The 19063-nt window shown below is 38.8% G+C and overlaps 1 protein-coding gene and 1 pseudogene across 1 annotated transcript in view; both read left to right on the forward strand.

Annotated features, from left to right (window-relative positions):
* The window catches only part of EPSTI1 (epithelial stromal interaction 1), a 108897-nt gene that overhangs the window by 46677 nt on the left and 43157 nt on the right, over positions 1–19063 (forward strand). The window contains exon 7 of the mRNA XM_028151565.2: positions 17931–18024. Coding sequence (XP_028007366.2) covers positions 17931–18024 — 94 coding nt within the window. The remainder of the gene's footprint in view (positions 1–17930; positions 18025–19063) is intronic.
* On the forward strand, positions 14160–14440 carry LOC103289656 (39S ribosomal protein L34, mitochondrial-like; annotated as a pseudogene).

Below are 19063 nucleotides of genomic sequence, written 5' to 3' on the forward strand. Positions count from 1 at the left end.
CATATGTGGACAAAATACACTGATGAGCAAAATAGATCCAGAGACATTGATGCATGGGACAGACTGTGGAACCTCAGAGGGAAGGCTGGTGTGGGTGGGTGGGAAGAGATCAACCAAAGAACTTGTGTGCATATATATGCTAACCCATGGACACAAATAATAGTGTAGGGAAGATGGGATAGATGGGGTCAAAGGGAAAAAGGGGACATATGTAATACTTTGAATAATAAAGATTAAAAATAATAATAAGTAACACACTAAAAAAGATATGGAAAATATATCCATAAATGCTAACAAAAGGAGGCAGATGTAGCAATATTAATGAGACAAAATTGAATTCAAGGTGAAAAACAGTAGGACAAAGGATATTTTATGTAGCTAAAATATATAATCCAAAAGATAATGTGAATTATAAATCTTTATCAATATAGATTTGAAATATATAAAACAAAACTGCTGAAGTCTATAATATAGATGGGTTTGCCAGATTTCCCTTTTATTTAACTAACTAGAGGCCTGGTGCACGAAATTCGTGCACGGAGGGGGGGTTGTCCCTCAGCCCAGCCTGTACCCTCTCCAATCTGGGACCCCTCAAGGGATGTCCGACTGCCCGTTTAGGCCCGATCCCAGGGACATCCCTCTCACAATCCAGGACTGCTGGCTCCCAACTGCTTGCCTGCCTGCCTTCCTGATTGCCCCTAACCACTTCTGCCTGCCAGCCTGATCACCCCCTAACCACTCTGCTGCCAGCCTGTTTGCCCCCAACTTCCCTCCTCTGCTGGCCTGGTCACCCCTAACTGCCCTCTCCTGCAGGATTGATCACCTCCAACTGCCCTCCCTTGCAGGTTTGGTCCCTCTCAACTGCCCTCCCTTGCAGGCCAGGTGCCTCCCAACTGCCCTCCCCTGCTGGCCATCTTGTGGTGGCCATCCTGTGTCCACATGGAGGCAGGATCTTTGACCACATGGGGCAGCTATATTGTCTGTTGCAGTGATGATCAATCTGCATAGCACTCTTTTATTAGATAGGATAGAGGCCTGGTACAGGGGTGAGGGCCAGCTGGTTTGCCCTGAAGGGTGTCCCTGATCAGGGTGGGGTACCCTTGGGGCATGGGGCGGCCTGAGCGAGGGGCCTGTGGTGGTTTGCAGGCCGGCCACTTCCCCTGGCAACGCAAGCAGAGGCCCTGGTATCTGGAATTTATTTTCCTTCTACAATTGAAACTTTGTAGCCTGGAGCAGAGCCAAGCCTGGGGCTCCCTCCGAGGCCTGAAGCCATTTGTGTTGGGGTTATAATTGAAACTTTGTTGCCTTAAGCGGGTGGGCCTGGCCAGGGTGTGTGGAAAGCTTTGCTTCCCCTGTTGCCGGCGGCAACCCTGGCCTGCTCTCTCAAGCTCCATTCTGCCGCCATTTGTTTGAATTTGTTTACCTTCTATAATTGAAACTTTGTAGCTTGAGTGGAGGCTTAGGCCTGCAAGGGCTGGCAGAAAGCTTGGCTTCCTCTGTTACCTAGGAAACCTTGCTCTCTGTGGCTGTAGCCATCTTGGTTTGGGTTAATTTGCATGCTCGCTCTGATTGGATGGTGGGCGTGGCTTGTGGGTGTGTTGGAGGTATGGTCAATTTGCATATTTGTCTATTATTAGATAGGATTTGCCATAGGAATAAATAGATTAAATGACTTAAAAGGAACTGCTTAAGGAATATGTGATTTGAATAACAATAACTTCACAGTATTAGGTAGATACAGTTACAGTGTTGTAACCAGTATGTGAAAATGCATATTCCTTACAAATACCGAGTTAACTACCATACTACCATTGGCCATAACTAAATCCTCAGACTCTCTTTAAATCCCAGAAAAAAACACAAATCATAGAAAGTCACCATTCTTAAGAAAAATGTAATAAAATTAGATATTAAGCAATAAGAAATTTAAAACTCTATCCACTTAAAATATTTTTTTGAATTACCTTCTGAAATGATCTTTAGGGTAAAAAGATTGAAACCAAAAATTAAATTACAAATTACTCTGACATAAAAGAATATAAAATTTAAAATATCCCATGCTAAAATGATAGAATGTGGCTATAAGGTGATTTAGAAAAAGTAGGTTTTTAAAAGTATTTAGTAAAAATGAAAATAAAAGAACAAAGCACTTTACTAAAATAGAATTATAACCATAAAATAAATACAAATAAATAAAAGGAAGGAATAAATACAGAAAAAAATTAAAACATGATGAAATAGAAACATTTTTATGATCTATAAATTAAACTAGGCTTTTTGTTTCTTTGTGTTTTGAAAATTCTGATAGAAGAGACAAATTTTGATTTATCTGAGTAAGGGATAGAGAAGAATTCCAAAGACACAAAAGGAAGCATAACCAAAATTCTGGAAGAGAAAAATACTATGCTCATTCCTAACAGTTTAATTAGGAAATATGGGTGCAAAAAATATTTCCTGGGAAAATATACCTATACGACTAGACTTGATGTCTGATTAGAATAAAAACTATAAATGGAAGAGGAAATGTAGTTAGACCTTACCTAAAAAAGATGCTAGACCCAGTTGGTTTTATCAGTGAGTTCTACCAAACCTTCAAAGAAAGTGATAGATTTTGTTTGAAATCATAGATAAAGATGCCAGCTTTCCAGTGTAGTCTGGAACAGGATGGCATGAGTGCTTGTTGTTACTGATCCTGAATTTTAGATAGATAATTAGAGACAGTTTCTATTTCTAAGAAATAAATAAAGAACTAAATATTGGAGAAGAAGAAAGAAGTGCCTCTGATTTTCTATCTAAAACCATCCCAAGGGGATTAACTAAAGAATTATTAAAACTAATACAAATAATTCAACTAACATGAATTAATCTCAGATTATATTCAAACATTTCTGTCTTTCCTATAAAAAGTCCATTATGAAATGTAATTGAAAGAAAAAAATTATTTGCAATAACCATCCACACTGTAAGACAGGTGCATATAAGTCTAATACATAGATGCATATAAAATAAAATACCTAAAAGAAGATGAAAATAAATGTATACCATCTATTTACTATAAAGGGGGGATCAAAACAAGGATGATATTTCCCTTCTTGATAATGTTTAAAGTAAACAGGACTTCTTGTGGAATTTGATAAACCAATTTTAAAGAGAAAATATTCAAAAATAGACAAACTTAAACATGAAAAATTGAAGTGACATGAGAGAGGCTTCTTATACCAGGTATTATATATATTCAATATAAAGATATGATAATAACAAAGTGTTGTTGGCATTGTAATAGGTAGATTTGTTGAATTAGAATCTATAAATAGACCCCAAAAATGGGAATTTAGTATTTAGTATTTTAGTTATTGATAAAAGGTCAAATCCTTTTCAAAAGGACTGACAATTTGACAAGTTGTATTGAGTCAACACAATCAAATATAATGAAGAATGTGTGGAAACTTTTTGCTAAGCCTTATATATAACTCAGAAGCCGTAAGGAAAAAATACAGATTTGACTGCGGAATAATTTAGAATAGACATCACAGTGAACAAGGGTACAAGTAAGTGATAGACTAGGAGAAAATATTTGCCTCAAAAGTAATAGACAAAGGCTTAATTTCACAAAGAACTTTTACAAATTAATAAGAAAAAGACAACACTAGAGAACTTGGCAAAGGGCTTCAAAAAGCAGTTAAGAGAGAATAAATATAAATTAATAAAAATATTCAGCCTCACCAATTACCAGAGAAACACAAATAAAATTTTTATTTCTTTACACTGACAAAAACACAAATGAGTTGGTAATAGCATTAGGAAATATGGTTTCATTTATTCAACAATGAGCACCTGGCATGTGGTTAGCACTGCATTAGCTTAGTAGGTTCTAGGTGTGTGTTGTGAATAGAGAAAACATGGCTCCATGATCAAATGTGGAAATTCTGATAATAAACAAGCTAACAAAGAAATATATAGCATAACAGACTATAATAATTCCTATGAGGAAGCCTAGTGGTAGCGATAGTGATCTCTACTTGTGATCAAGAATAATGGGGCCGGGAAGGGAGAATCTCCTTAGCATGATAGGGAAGTCCTAACTCTGAGAAAATGGCATTTGCACTGAAGATAGAAGCATGAGAAGGAACCATCCATGCTGAGAATCAAGGAAGGGAGCACTGGGCACAGGGACCAGAGGGAAGCTGGTGCCAGCAGCCAGGGGAAGGAAGACCTACTCTTGCACAAATTTTATGCATCGGGCCTCTAATATTTCATAACCTGAAAGAAAGTTGGCATATGTGAGTTGAAGTGGAAAAAGAAAAGAGAAAACATGAAGTTGACAAGTTAGAAAGGTGTCAGACATCATTCAGGCTGTGGCACAGGGGTGAGCCTGGATTTTATTCAAGCCACAAGGATAAACCTTCAGAAGCTTTTTATTCTTTTAAAAGAATGACTACTCTGTTTTGCTGTGTTGAGAATAGGTTTGAGGAGACAAAAATGGAAATGGAGGAGCCAGTACAGGCATAGCTTGTTTTATTGTGCTTTGCTTTATTGCACTTCACATATATTGCATTTTCATCAATATCCAGGCAAAACCCTCCACCGACAAAAATATTACAACTTGCTGAAGATTATGGTTAGCATTTTTTTAGGAATAAAGCATTTTTTAATCCAGGTATGCACATTTTTTATTTTTTAATCCTCGCCTGAGGATATGTTTTTATTGATTTTTAGAGAGAGGAAGGGAGAGAGAGAGAAACATCGATGTGAGAGAGGAACATCATCAATTGCCTTCAATATACACCCCTACCAGGGATCTAACCTATGACTTAGGTATGTGCTCTGACCAGGAATCAAACCCATAACCTTTTGATACACAAGACAATGGCCCAACCAACTGAGCCACTGGTCCAGGGCTGCACATTTAAAAAAATATTTTTATTGATTTCAGAGAGGAAGGGAGAGGGAGAGAGATAGAAACATCAATGATGAGAAAGAATCATTGATGGGCTGCCTCCTACATGACACCACTGGGGATAGAGCCCACAACCTGGGCATGTGCCCTGACTGGGACTTGAACCATGGTTCATGGGTCGACATCCAACCACTGAGCTACACCGGCCCAGCTGGCTGCACACTTTTTATACATAATGTTATTGCACACTTAATAAACTGCAGTATAATGTGAACATAACTTTTATAAGCACTTGGGAGCCAAAAAAGTTTGCCTAACTCACTTCATTGTGGTGGTCTGGAACCAAACTCACAATATCTCTAAGGTATGCCTGTGAGAACATCACTGCAGTAGTCAGGTAAGAGTGGGCGGTAGTTCAGATTAGGGCAATGTCAATGCAGAGAAGAGTAATGCAGCAGTCTCTCCTTATCTTCAGTTTTGCTTTCCTGCAATTTTGGAACCATGGTCCAAATTTTCAGAAATAAACAACTTGTAAGTTTTAAATTGCACACCATTCTGAGTAGCATGATGAAATTTGGCATTATCCTGTTTCATTTGGCCTTAGACGTGACTCATCCCTTTGCCCAGCATATTCATGCTGATTATGTTACCTGCCCATTAATCACTTAATAGCTGTATAGATTATCAGAGAGAGACCACATTCACGTAACTTTTATTATACTATAGTGTATGTTATAATAGTTCAATTTTTTATTATTTATTGTTTTTAATCTTTTACTGTGCCTAATTTAAAAGTTAAACTTTATTGCAGGTATGTATGTTTAGGAAAAAACATAGTATGTGTAAAGTTGATAGTATCCATGGCTTCAAGCATCCATTGGGGATCTTGGAATATCCCCCATGGATAAGGGGGGCTACTGTGTATGTTGCATGAAAATTAATAAGACATTTTTGGGGATGAGGAAGAAGGAAGAGTCACAGATAACTCCTAAATTTCTGACTTGATGTATTGGATGTGTAATGGTGCCATGTGCTGCGATGAGGACTATTAGAAGATCAAGTTTTGGGAAGAAAAATATCAAAGGTTTGCCCTGGGCAGTTGGTTGGGCATCTTCCCATAAACACCAAGAGGTTGCTGGTTGCTGGTTCCATTCCCAGTCAGGGCACATGCCCGAGTTATGGGTAGGGGGTGTGCAGGAGGCAGCCAACCATGTTATGTTCTCACATTGATATTTCTCTCTTCTCCCTTCCCCTCTCTCTAAAAATCAATAAACCATTCTTTTAAAAAAAGGAACATATCAAAAATTTGCTTTTTAACATGCTACCTTTGAGATGCCTGGGAGATAGCAAACGGGAAGTTGTACATATGAATGTGGTGATTGGGTGAGTAGGTAAGTGGGAGGTAGAAGTTCAGAAATTCTGAGCATGTAAATATAAAGCCATGTTAATGAATTAAATCACTTAAGATGTGCTACATATATACAATGGAGTATTACTTAGCCATAAAAAGAGTAAATCTTGCCATTTGGGACTATAATACTTACTATAAGTATTATAATAAATAAAATAAGTCAGACAGAAAAAGACAAATATAATAGTATTTTGCTTATATGTATCATCTAAAAACAAAATAAATGAACAAAACAGAAACAAACTTGTAGATACAGAGAACAAACTGATGGTTGCCATATAGGAGTGAGGTTGAAGGAATGGGTAAAATAGGTGAAAAGGATTAAGAAGTACAAATTGTCAGTTATAAAAATAGTAATGGGAATATAGTCAATATACTACAGCACAGGGAATATACTCAATATATTATAAATCTTACATATTGTACCAGATGGGTGCTATACTTATTGTGGTGATCGCATCATAAGGTGTATACTTGGCTAATCACTATACTATATACCTGAAACTAATATGATATTGTATATTAGCTAGAGTTGAATTTTTTTTAATATTTAAAAAAAAAGAGTTGTGAATTTAAGAGGCCCACCAAGTGCAGAGGAGTTCTACAAATTAGAGTTTAGATAGATATGAAAGAACAACTGAGAGGTAGGGTAAATGAGGAGTGTGGTATCATGGAAATCAAGACAGATGTGTTTCTGAGAGATGAGTCAATTCTCTATGGCCATGGTCTTCACTCTTATGAGAAGAGGACCAGTGGATATAGTTGTAAGGATGTCATTTGTGATCCTGACAGGTATGATGGTGGGGATGGAACCTTATTAGGACAGATTCAGAAGTAAAAGGAGATATGGAAATAGAGATGGCATTTATCAACTAACTACTCTTTTAAGTAATCCGAGAAGGTGGGCAATGAAGTGAGGCAGCAGCTAGATGGGATTGTGGGATCAAGGGAATTTTCTGTTGTTTTTGTTTTGTTTTGTTTTTTGTTTGTTTGTTGTTGTTTTTGTTACTGTTTTTTTTTTTTTTACTTTTTTTCAATTGAATTTGTTGGGGTAACATTGGTTAATAAAATTATATATATTCAGGTACAATTCTATAATACATTACCTGTATATTGTATTGTGTGTTCACCACCCAAAATCAAGAAGGCAGAGTTTTCTTAAACTGGGCGTGCATGGCACTGATAGAAATAAAACAGTAGAGGAGGGAGAGGCTGGACAGAATGGAAATGGCAGAAGTAATAAAGACCTTGGAAAGATATATGTGGATAGTTCCTGAGCATATGCAATCAGTGGATTAGCCAACGGTTAAAAAGAGATCACTTCCTTATTTTAAGTGAGGAAGTACTCTTTTATACTTGTGTTTTTAAAAGAAAATGAATGCAGAAAGAGGGAGACTTGAAGACTTGGTTTGGGGAAAAGACTATGCTTTCATTGTTCTCACTGAAGTATGAGGGGATTGTTAGATGAGAGGACATTGTCAAGTGGAACAGATAAGATATTGAATAGAATTCATAAGTGAAATGAATAGAATTATTGGGTGAAGCTGGATTTCATGAATTTCATGTGAAAACAATTTACTATACTACTTCTCCATCCACCTTCATACCTATCATGCCAAATTCCTGCGATTATTTTTCCCAAGTTTGATTCACTTGCTCTGGTGCAGACCCAGAGAAGGCAGACCGTTGACTTTATCTGGATTGGTTTTTTTCCCCAGGCAACTATGATAGAGAGAAAGGAGGGAGAGAATTGGAAGCATTTGTAAAGGAAATATTGTGAGAATGGACTACACTATCTAAATTATACAATGAGTAAAGACAGGTGAGAAAGAGGAGGAAACAATGGTTTGAAAAATTGTTGTGGTGAGATGTTTGTGCGAAGAACATGGAATGCTAGAAAGTTCTGTCCAAGAGAAGGATTTGTCACTTTATATTTTGCAGGGAGGACATTTGTTAAAGACAGTAAAATCTGTGGTATGACCCTAGGAGTGTGGCTCAGGCAAAGTGAAGAGCTATTGAAGACAAGGAAAGCAGGAAGTAGCCTAGGGCTGAAAGGCGGGAGGAGATGGATAATATCCCTGCTGATGACTGTAGTCAAGATAGAGGGGAAGGTCTTAAACAAACGAGCAGTAGTTGAGCAGATGGTTGGGAGATGACAATAGCAAAGAGGATGGTGCATACTGGTGTCTGGAATGATACAGGAACACACATCTTTTGCAGGTGATGGGGAAACAAATAATGGTCTAGAAGCAGCATGGGGAGCAAATAGGATGTCTGCTTCACCCGTAGGCACTGAGGAATGTGTATAGTCTGAGAAGAAAATAGCTCCTTTTAGGGAACTATTTTAAGGAGATTTTTCTCTTTTACTTTTGGAATAATTTTCCACTCAGAGAAAAGTTGCTAAATAGTACAGTATTTTCCAGTAAACTTTTCACCTAGCTGCCCCTAATGCTATTATCTTATGTAACCGTAGTACAATTATAAAAACCAGGAAATTATCATTGATTAAACATTGCAAACTACAGGCTTTATTAGAATTTCACCAATTTCTCCCCAGAGCTCTTTTCCTATTTCAGGATCCAATTCAGTAGCACATAATATATTTAGTGGCCATGACTCAGTCTCCTCCAATTTATGACATTTTTTCCTCATCTTTTGATCTTTTGTGATCTTGACACTCTGGTTAGTTACTTTGTGGAATGTATCTCAAATTCAGGTTTATCTAATGTGTTCTCATGATTAAATTGAGGTATAAAATCTCAGAATACTAAGAAGTGATTCTGTGTCCTCAGCATCATATCAGAGGGTACATGATGTTAATAACTTTATTACTGGTGATGTTAACTTTGATTGTTTGGTTAAGGCACTCTCTACTGTAAAATTTTTGTTTTTCCCTTTGTAATTGGGGAAGATACTTTAAGACTATTATTATTATTCTAATATCCTGTTATCCTCAAACTTTTCTCCACGGATTTTAGCATCCATAAGATCTTGCCTGCAACAATTTTTATCTTAGAGTTTGCCTAATAGTGATTTTGTATTTCAGGAAGACTTTCTGAAATGAGGTTGGGATATAAAATTGTTGGCTCTTTTCATATCAAGAGTTTGTTGTCCCTGTGAAAGAATGTGGGAGGGAAGATGAGGGTGTGGACTACAGAATGGCAAATGTATGAGGTGGTACATAATAGAGAGACAGCGATGATGGGTGAGGTGGGCCACTTGGAGAGGTGACTGAGATAAACAGAAATGTGTGGGACAGGATGGGATTAATACTCAGAGGAGGAAGGCTGTGGTTCTGAACTGTACTTTCATACAGTTAATTTTTGTTGAGAATATAAATTTGTATAGAACAGCTTGGCACTCACTGTCATGCATAGTTTAAACATATGTATATATTTATAAGTACATCTACTAGAAGACAATTCTACTTATAGATATATTAGAGGCCCGCAGCACAGCCATGGCGCAGACGCTGAGCTCACACCGCCGCTGGTGATGCAAGCTCAGCGTCCTGCCGGCCCAATCGGCCACCCCGGCCACCCCAAGTCCCGCCCCCCCCCGCCTCCTGGCCAATCGTGGGCATAGCGAAGGTATGGTCAATTTGCATATTTGTCTATTATTAGGTAGGATATCCTAGAAAATTACTCATACATGTGCACAAAGATGTATATACCTGAATATTTTTGGAAACAATATAACTATCCATTAGTAGGAGTGTTTTAAATATATTACTTTTATCCATATTATAGAATGCTATACAGCTGCCAAATCAATAAGGTAGCTTATAGAGTATTGTGGGAAAATCTCCAGGATATTGTTAAATAAAAAAGTAGTTTTGCAGCCGAAACCGGTTTGGCTCAGTGGATAGAGCGTCGGCCTGCGGACTCAAGGGTCCCAGGTTCGATTCCAGTCAAGGGCATGTACCTTGGTTGCGGGCACATCCCGAGTAGGGGGTGTGCAGGAGGCGGCTGATCGATGTTTCTCTCTCATCGATGTTTCTAACTCTCTATCCCTCTCTCTTCCTCTCTGTAAAAAATCAATAAAATATATTTAAAAAAAAAAAAAGTAGTTTTGCAGAACCAAAAAATTATGGTATGCCAGTTATGAAAAAAAATTCTATTAGGGTAGAAAAGGCTGTGGTTTTTAAAAAAACCACATTGAATATTAAGTAACTTAAAGAGCAAGAAGTTTGTATCTTTCTTGAGGGATGGTCCAAGAAAAGTGTTTGAGCCAGCAGCTGGCTTTCTTTCCTCCCCAGGCAATAAGCAACTCAAAGTGCAAGTAACTTCCAAGCTCACTTTAGGTGCTGCCATCAGACAGAAGGAGGAATAGATTTAAGAATCATGTGTAAGTTACTGATGTGTGTCACTTCAGGGTTGGCTTATACTAGCACTTTTGCTTACATTTCATTAGCTAGAATTTAGATAGGAGGCCACATATAATTGCAAAGGAGGCTGGGAAATGTAGTCTAGTTATATGTCCAGGAAGTTGAAAAACACATTTTGGATAGCAATCTCTGCTTTACCTTATTTACTTCTGCCCCCATTCCAAAGTAAAACACCATTCATCATTCTTAATAGATACTTGACAATTAATGGAAGACATTCTGGAAGAATACATACCTGACAAGTCATGGTATTCACCTCTGGGGAAAGGAGGAAGGTTGAAAGAGAGCTAGTAGAACTTGACAATTAATGGAAGACAGTCTGGAAGAGTACATACCTGACAAGTCATGGTATTCACCTCTGGGGAAAGGAGGAAGGTTGAGAGAGAGCTAGTAGAACTTTTACTTTTTTATTCTTTACACTTTTCTATTCCTATTTTCTGACTCCATAATTATATTTAGGTATTACTTTTGTAATTAAAAATTAAAGCATTAAAGACCAATTGAACAAGGGGAAAGAATTGTTTAAAGTACTCGGGATAGTTTGATTACTATGATTAAGTATACAATTTAGCTCTCCCAATGTTGCTACCTCACATTTATGTTTTGTTTCATACCTCTCATTCTTGTGATCTTTTAAATGAAACTCATGTCTCTATTCATTTTCTCTCACCCTGCTAATTAAGGTCTTTTGTTCACATCCAGTATATGAAACTGACATAGGCAAGTAGTACCTATTTAGATTATTCTATAACATATATTTTAAAATACAAAGCAGAGACTGAGGAAATATTTTTTGCCTGCATGAATGCATGTGCGAGTGTAAGAAGGGTTATTTGCTCACCTAAATCTCATGGTGGCAAAGTTCATGTTTGTGAAGCTATGCAAAATACAAGAGGAATGTATTGTTTGATAGTACTTACACAGAAGGTTCCTAAGACACGCTGAGGTTTTGTTTTGAAATGTGTTGTATGATAAGAATTATTCATAAATCAGAACAATGTGGACCTGAGGTACTTACGCATATTAAATATCCATATGTACTACCATAATAGTTCTCAAGATCGCCAGGAGTGCTTTTAAGAAACAGATTCCCAGATCCCACTCTAGACATTGAATTAGAAAGACCAAGTCTGGATTCCAGCGACGTCTAAGAAGCGCCGCGGATGATTCTCATGCTGCCAGCCCCCCATAGGTCTTCCTACTGGCGTTTTGGACATTATTGTTCTTTGGAACCCAGAATGGCATATGCCAAGCCTTACTTTAGTACACACCACAGTTATTAGTGAGTTTAAATATCTTTTCACATGGTTATTGCTCATGAGAAGCAGTTAAGTATAATGACCAAAAGCATGGACTCTGGAGCCAGTCTGCCCAGAGCTGATCCTGGCTTTGACATTTAATTTACTATCTGTATTGTATGATTTTGAGCATTATATTAGTACCCTCACAAGGTTGTCATGAAGTTAATATATATGATGTGATTATAACAGGCTTGACACATAATAAGCACTATATACATCCTAAGCTATTGTTGTTTTCATTACTGCTAGTAATTGGGCTTCTTCTTCTGTGAATTCCATTTCTACATCTTGCCCACTTTTCTATTGGGTCATCTTTTTCTAATTAATTTATTAGATCTTTATAAATATTTCACATTAATCATTTTATTATTTTTATTTGTTTATAAATATTTTGTGGGTTTTTGCATCTTAGAGTGTCCCACCATTTCTTTTCATGAATTAAAACAAATATTTTCATGAAGTTGTAAACTATAAATGAAATGATATTCCTTAATGATTAAAATAAATATGAAATATACTCTTAGCTGAAATACATAAACTAGTATAGCAACTATCTCTTCAATACTAGAAACCAGTCTTGCTTGTCTTTTCTTCTTCTTTTTTAAATAGAATATAAAGAATATGTAATTAAGAAATACACAAGCCTGGACATGCAAAAATAAAATCACCTGCTCACAGACAGGTGGCCTTTGGGGCCACATTTGACCTACAGAGTTTGTGTGTGTGTGTGTGTGTGTGTGTGTGTGTGTGTGTTGTTGTGTGTTTTATTTGTTTTTTGTTTTTTGCTCAGCACAGTGTTAGCCCACAGTGTTTCAAAAATTTTTGAATTAATTGCCAACCTATTTCACATTAACAGTTGTTAGCATTTTTATTCTACCTACAAAAACTAGGATATCTGGCACTGCTGGCTGTGTCCCCATGGGGCAGTGACAGCCTGGAGCTCAGTAGCAGATGACCCCTTTCTCAGGAAGATCATGCTCTAGTTTGTTAAAATCCTCTCTTCTCTCTCTGGTCTCTTCAACACTGACCTGAGTGGCAGTTGCCATTTATCATTGAGTCCGAGCTCCTGGGCCTCACTCCTGGCCCACTTCACTCCCTTACATCACCTGGCCACACCCTGCAGACATCTGAGTCACTGGAGATGAAAGAAGGTAAAACTGCCCCATCCACTCCTAACAAGACAAAGTACCAGGGTTTGTAACTGGATTTTTTATTCCAGAGAGGGAGCTTTCCTCATTACAACTGTTTAACATTTTTATTAGAATGTTTTTATGTGCCCAGTCATGGTGCAAAGTTGCCACATAAACAGAGCAGCTAGAGAAAGGTGCTGAGCCCTGAGGTGTGGAGTGTGGCAGGTGCCTGACTCATAACCTCCTAAAGGTCTAAGTTAATTTTTTATTCCTTCTTGAACACTAAAACCCTAATGTTCTTTTCTAACCATAAAAAATAGCCTTATAGGAATTGTCTTTTTGCAATTCTGTGCTAGTCAAATGATCCTCAGACACAATCCACACTCTGTGGCCTTTTCTATATTTTTTGTCCTTTCAAAAAGGTCAAAAATTTTTTTCATTGATGAATCTCCAGTAACAGATTTTACATTTCATCTTATGGAATATAACAAGCCATGTTCCTTTTCTTCCTTGACTTTCTCACATGTAGCTTCTCTTCCCCAAACCCCACCTGTCCTCAAGATTACTATTACTATTAACTGGGAGTAATACAATTAGTGGTATTGGGATACATTTTATATCCTGGGCCTAGTGCTAGGTCAGACAAGAGGACAGCTCCAGGGGGCATAGGCTCTTTCCCACCTCAGCCTCTCCCCACTGATGTTCTGAAACAGCAAAGATGACAAGGTAAATTATTGAGAATTCTCTTTTCCTACTCTTCCTCAACAAGTCTTAGCCTCTTCGTATATACTTTTGCAATTGATTACTTAAATTGAGAAATTATTCTCTTGTGTGCATTACTTTATGTTGTATTGAGTAGGGTAGTTGCTGTAGTAAACAGACCTCAAAATATATAATAGCTTGAGTACTATATATTTTTTTCTTGCTTATTTAAGACATGAGTGAATAGGTTTCAGAGGAGGTATTCAGGCAGCAAAACCAATATAGGCTCTCTCATCTTCAATATATGACGTTAGGTGATCTGAGGTTAGACATGGCTCTCTTGGGCAGATCCCCGAGTCGCCTGTTGTGTCCCGTCAGTAGGGCTTTACTGGATGTCAGGTGGCTCCAGCCCCAAACCTTGTTATGGCTGCCGGATGCCTGGGGACTCCCCACCACGCAGCGGAGCTGGGGCAAGGCACGTGGGAACGAGTACCAGCTGAGCAACATCAAACACAAGCACAAGCATGGCTGGATCAAGCGCTTGAGCACACGGGCAGTGTCCAGGTCATTCTTCATTGCATGCTCAAGGACCAAAAATCGCTGAGCCATTGAGCACAAAGCTGCCTGTGAGACTCCCCGCTCCCGTTACAGCATTTCCCTCGCTTCAGACCTCTCCTGCCGCTGCTTTTGTGAGGAGGTTGGATGACTCAGACATGAGTGCTCCTCCAATTGTGGGGTTGGTCCAGGGCAGAAGTCTGGGGTTGGACTGGAAAGGGGAATAGGAAGTCAGAATCCAACATATGGCAACAGTCCACGGAATAGTACAGTGAACCTCGTCGTGTACCCACCCATTTCTGACCACTGGCTACCTACAACCCGTCCTGCTCCCTCCTGTGTGTGTGTCTTTTCCTTCCTTCCTTCCTTCCTTCCTTCCTTCCTTCCTTCCTTCCTTCCTTCCTTCCTTCCTTCCTTTTCCTTCCTTCCTTCCTTCCTTCCTTCCTTCCTTCCTCCCTTCCTCCCTTCCTTCCTTCCTTCCTTCCTTCCTTCCTTCCTTCCTTCCTTCCTTCCTTCCTTCCTTCCTTCCTTTCTTTCTTTCTTTCTTTCTTTCTTTCTTTCTCTCTCTCTCTCTCTCTGTCTTTCTCTCTCTCTCTCTCTCTCTCTTTCTTTCTTTCAACAAATCTCAGGCATGGTGTTATCTCTTATGTAAATATTTAAGAATGCATTTCTCCAAGATAAGGATCCTTTAAAACATAATCACCCAGAGACAGGGAAGCATGATCAGAGGTGGTCAAACCTCAAAGGGAAGGTAAGGGAAGGTGGGGAGTCAACCAGAGGACTTGTATGCATGCATACTAGTATAAGCATAACCAATGGACACAGACACCAGGAGGGTGAGGGCATGGGGGGTAGGGGGACAATGTGGGGGGCAGGATAAGGACACTTATGTAATACCTTAATCATAAAGAAAGAAAAAAAGAAATAAAAAAATCACATTTTCTTCTTGAAAAAAAAAACAAAAAAACCCACACATAATCACAAAACTTCTCACATTTAGAAAAAGTCAACAATTCCTTAATATCATTACATGTCTAAATTGTGTGTGTGTGTGTTTGTATATATATATAATTTTAAAGTTTGTGCTGGGGTTGCCTCTTTCACAGGCAGTCAGTAGGGGGGAAATGTATGGAGGTGCATGCGTGGGAAGTTTACAATTATTTGGTCCTGGAAGTGGTGATATATATTACTTCCTTTCACTTTCCATTGGTCAACACTCAACCATCTGACGTTGTACTAATAGTAGAACAATACCATTAGTTTGGTAACTTGGAACTTGTCTTGTTTGCATAGTTAATTACTTGGGAGTAATCCACATTCTCCAGACGCTTCTTCTCACATTTCTGTGACAGTCCTGTGGCCCTGTCATTATGATTTAATCTTGTGGCACAAGTGGGGCAGTGACATTGGCACAAGGGCCATGCTGGTGGTTAGCTACCCAGCAAGCTTTGTGCTGGAGTTGGCAGATAAATGCAACCATCAGAACACAATGCAGGGCTGCCACTCAACCTTATCTGATGTTTCTTCCTTGCTTGTCATGGTGTTTCTTTTTCCCTGCTTTCTCCTGTGGTTTGCACTCAGCTAAGGATATTCAGAAATCTCATCCAAACTTCTAGCAACTCTCTTCTCTTTATACTTTTGACTGATGATTTCATAAAGCTCCAGACACTGGGGCAGCTCTCAGACTCTGAGACTTCATTAGTCTCCTTGTCTATTCTTGGCAAGATAAGCAACCCTAGACAAATGGGAAGGCTGCTTGTCTCAACTGCCGAAGCCTTATGTTTGTTAGGGTTATGTACATTATTGAACTTTGAGCTCTTTCTTTCCCAGCTCAAGCTTCTGAACTTGTTCAAATGACATGTTCTACTCAAATAATTATTTGAAATGATGTTGGCATCTCTGTTTAATTTCTAATTCCTTGTTTTGATTTTCACCCCACTAGATATAATTTATTTTTGCCAGGCCATTTGTGTTTTCTCTGATGTCCAGGCCCTAAGTGCTTGATGAATTGGATCTTAGCATTAGACCTAAAATATTAGGGGAAAGCAGAGGGATACTAGAAGGAAGGAAGCAGAAAGGAAGCAGGCAGGAAGGATCTGGTGCACTATAAATCAGGCCTTAATGAGATATTTGGTTGCAAATATTGAATAGAGGGGTAACAAATCCCATAGATAACATGGGGAAAGGACAAAGGAATGGAAATAAATCAATGGTAGGTAGAATGGGCCAGTTATGGAAGTAAGGGCCAGGAAACAATTCCAGTATTCTATGCTTGAGGTACATGAGAGGCAAAATCATGGTGATGGTTTGTAAATATTTAAGAATGCATTTCTCCAAGATAAGGATCCTTTAAAACATAATCACCCAGAGACAGGGAAGCATGATGAGAGGTGGTCAAACCTCAAAGGGAAGGGAAGGGAGGGTGGGGAGTCAATCAAAGGACTTGTATGCATGCATACTAGTAAACCCCCCCCCCGCCTTACCATTGATCCCCTCTATGCCCTCTTCCACTTCCACACATTCACCCCTCAAACCCTCCCTCCCCTAATCATCACACTGTTGTCCATGTCCATGAGTTTTCTCTGTCTTTTTTTCTTTTTTGTTCAACCCCTTCCCCAACCACCTCCCCACCACCAGCCTCTGAGCTGTCTGCCCGCTCTATCTATGAATATGTCTCTATTTTGCTTGGTAGTTTTGTTTATTCATTAGCTTCCACATATAAGTGAAATCAGATGGTATTTGTTTTTCTCTGACCAGCTTATTTCACTGAGCATAATATTCTCCAGGTCTATCCATGCTGTCAAGGAACCTCTCACTTACTCTGAGGACATGTCTAGGCCAATCTTTCATGTCAGAAATGCAGACCAGAACCACAGCTCTTCTTACAAATCAAATGCAAGGGTGTGTGTGTGTGTGTGTGTGTGTGTGTGTGTGTGTGTGTGTGTGTTTGGAAACAGAGGATCTATTTCTGCTTTCAGAATCCAAAAGAGGTCCATGATCCATAAATGGCTAAGAGTTACTGGATTAGAGGGTCTGTGTATCCTGATGGAAAAACCATGATGGAAATGAGGTCACCAGGGAAAAGAAGGTGAAGGGCCTAATGTAAAACCAGAGTGAAATGAGATATTATGAGTGATTAATGTTTCATTTTATAGTGAAGTCTGAGTGTCAAGCTTTAAATGTGCAGATAGGAAATTAGGGCCCCGCACTTTAGAATGTGAGAGAGCATTTATTTCCATGTCTAAGTACAGGAAGTAGAAAAATAAAATTATAGGTTCAGAACCTATTCCTATGGGTTCAGTTTTAAGACTTATACTTTTCGAAATAATGTTCTTCAAGAATGCAGTTTTGTAATGCAGTTTTGTAAATGCAGTTTTGTAATGCAGTTTTGTTTTGATTTCCTACTGCACTCAAACTAAACTTTTGTTCTACCTATGGCACTCTTAGGCATCCCCTAATACAAGCCTAGGCTAGTTTCCAAAGGCACATTAAGTAATGATATTTCTATTTTTATGAAGACACTAACACTGACTTGTGTTTCTGCTAGCACAACTGCTGACTTCTTGAGCAGACTGGAGACAGAATTGCCAAACAGAAGTACCTATCAAACTGCTTGCCATAACCTACAATCTTCAGCTTGGGTAAGTGAATGCCATGCAGGGTGCTGTCTGACATTGCAAAAGAGGCGTTTAGTGAATGAAGATTAAGAGCATAGAATGACCTCTGAAACTAGAATATTGGAACTAAAGGCAGATGGCCTAATCTGAAACTTCAATTGTTGCAAGAAAACAGTGCACTTATTACCTATACTCTGGGCACCCGGACTAAGTATACATCAACCTTATAAAAGTCTTTGATCTCACCCAGTCATCCAACCATCTATCCATCTCTCAAAGGTTTTTGTTTTGTTTATATAAGGTCTGCTGAGTCCCTACAATTTCTGCCTAGAAGGACCTTAGTCAGGTGAAGGAGAAAAATCATAGAATGCAAAGTAGTGAGTGTAGAGCATATAATAATTAGAAAGCTGAAGTTTTAAGGTAAGTCAATAAAGTGAAGAGTCATTCCAAGTGTCAAATAAAATTAATCCAAACAGAAGCAAGAATTAAGGTATAATGTCAAGAAAAAGCATGGTTGTGTTAAGGAAGAAGAGTCTACAAGAGTACAAGTCTAGAAGAGCTGTAGTCTAGCAGGCTGGAGAGGTAGGCAGGAGCCGTGAGGAGAGTTTCTCAACAGTGGCAATCCGGGTGGGATAGTTCATCATGTGGGCTGTCTTGGATTCTACAGGATGTTCAGCATTCCTGACCCCTAGGCACACAATACTAGTACCATCCCCCAGACATTGAGACATCCAGAAATGCCCCACACAGGAAGCTGTGGTACTCTTGATGGAACACCACTGAAGAAATATTCATGTCACATTGGAGAACTTGGATCTCATTCCATGAGGACTAAAGCTTTAAACAAGGAGGGTTCAAGGTCAGATACGTACTTTAGCTGAATCTTACTGGTAACCATGTGAAGGATGGATCTAAAGGAATAGGAAGGCAGAGAGGCCTCTGAGACCCTTCTGTATTAGTCTAGATGAGGAATGATGAAGACTTGAAGTAGAGTGGTGGGTGAGAGGATGGAGATGAGAGTGAAGTCAGAGAACTGCTTAGCAGGTGAAATTGGCAGGGCTTG

The sequence above is a fragment of the Eptesicus fuscus genome, chromosome 8, assembly GCF_027574615.1.
Source record: "Eptesicus fuscus isolate TK198812 chromosome 8, DD_ASM_mEF_20220401, whole genome shotgun sequence".
NCBI lineage: Eukaryota > Metazoa > Chordata > Mammalia > Chiroptera > Vespertilionidae > Eptesicus > Eptesicus fuscus.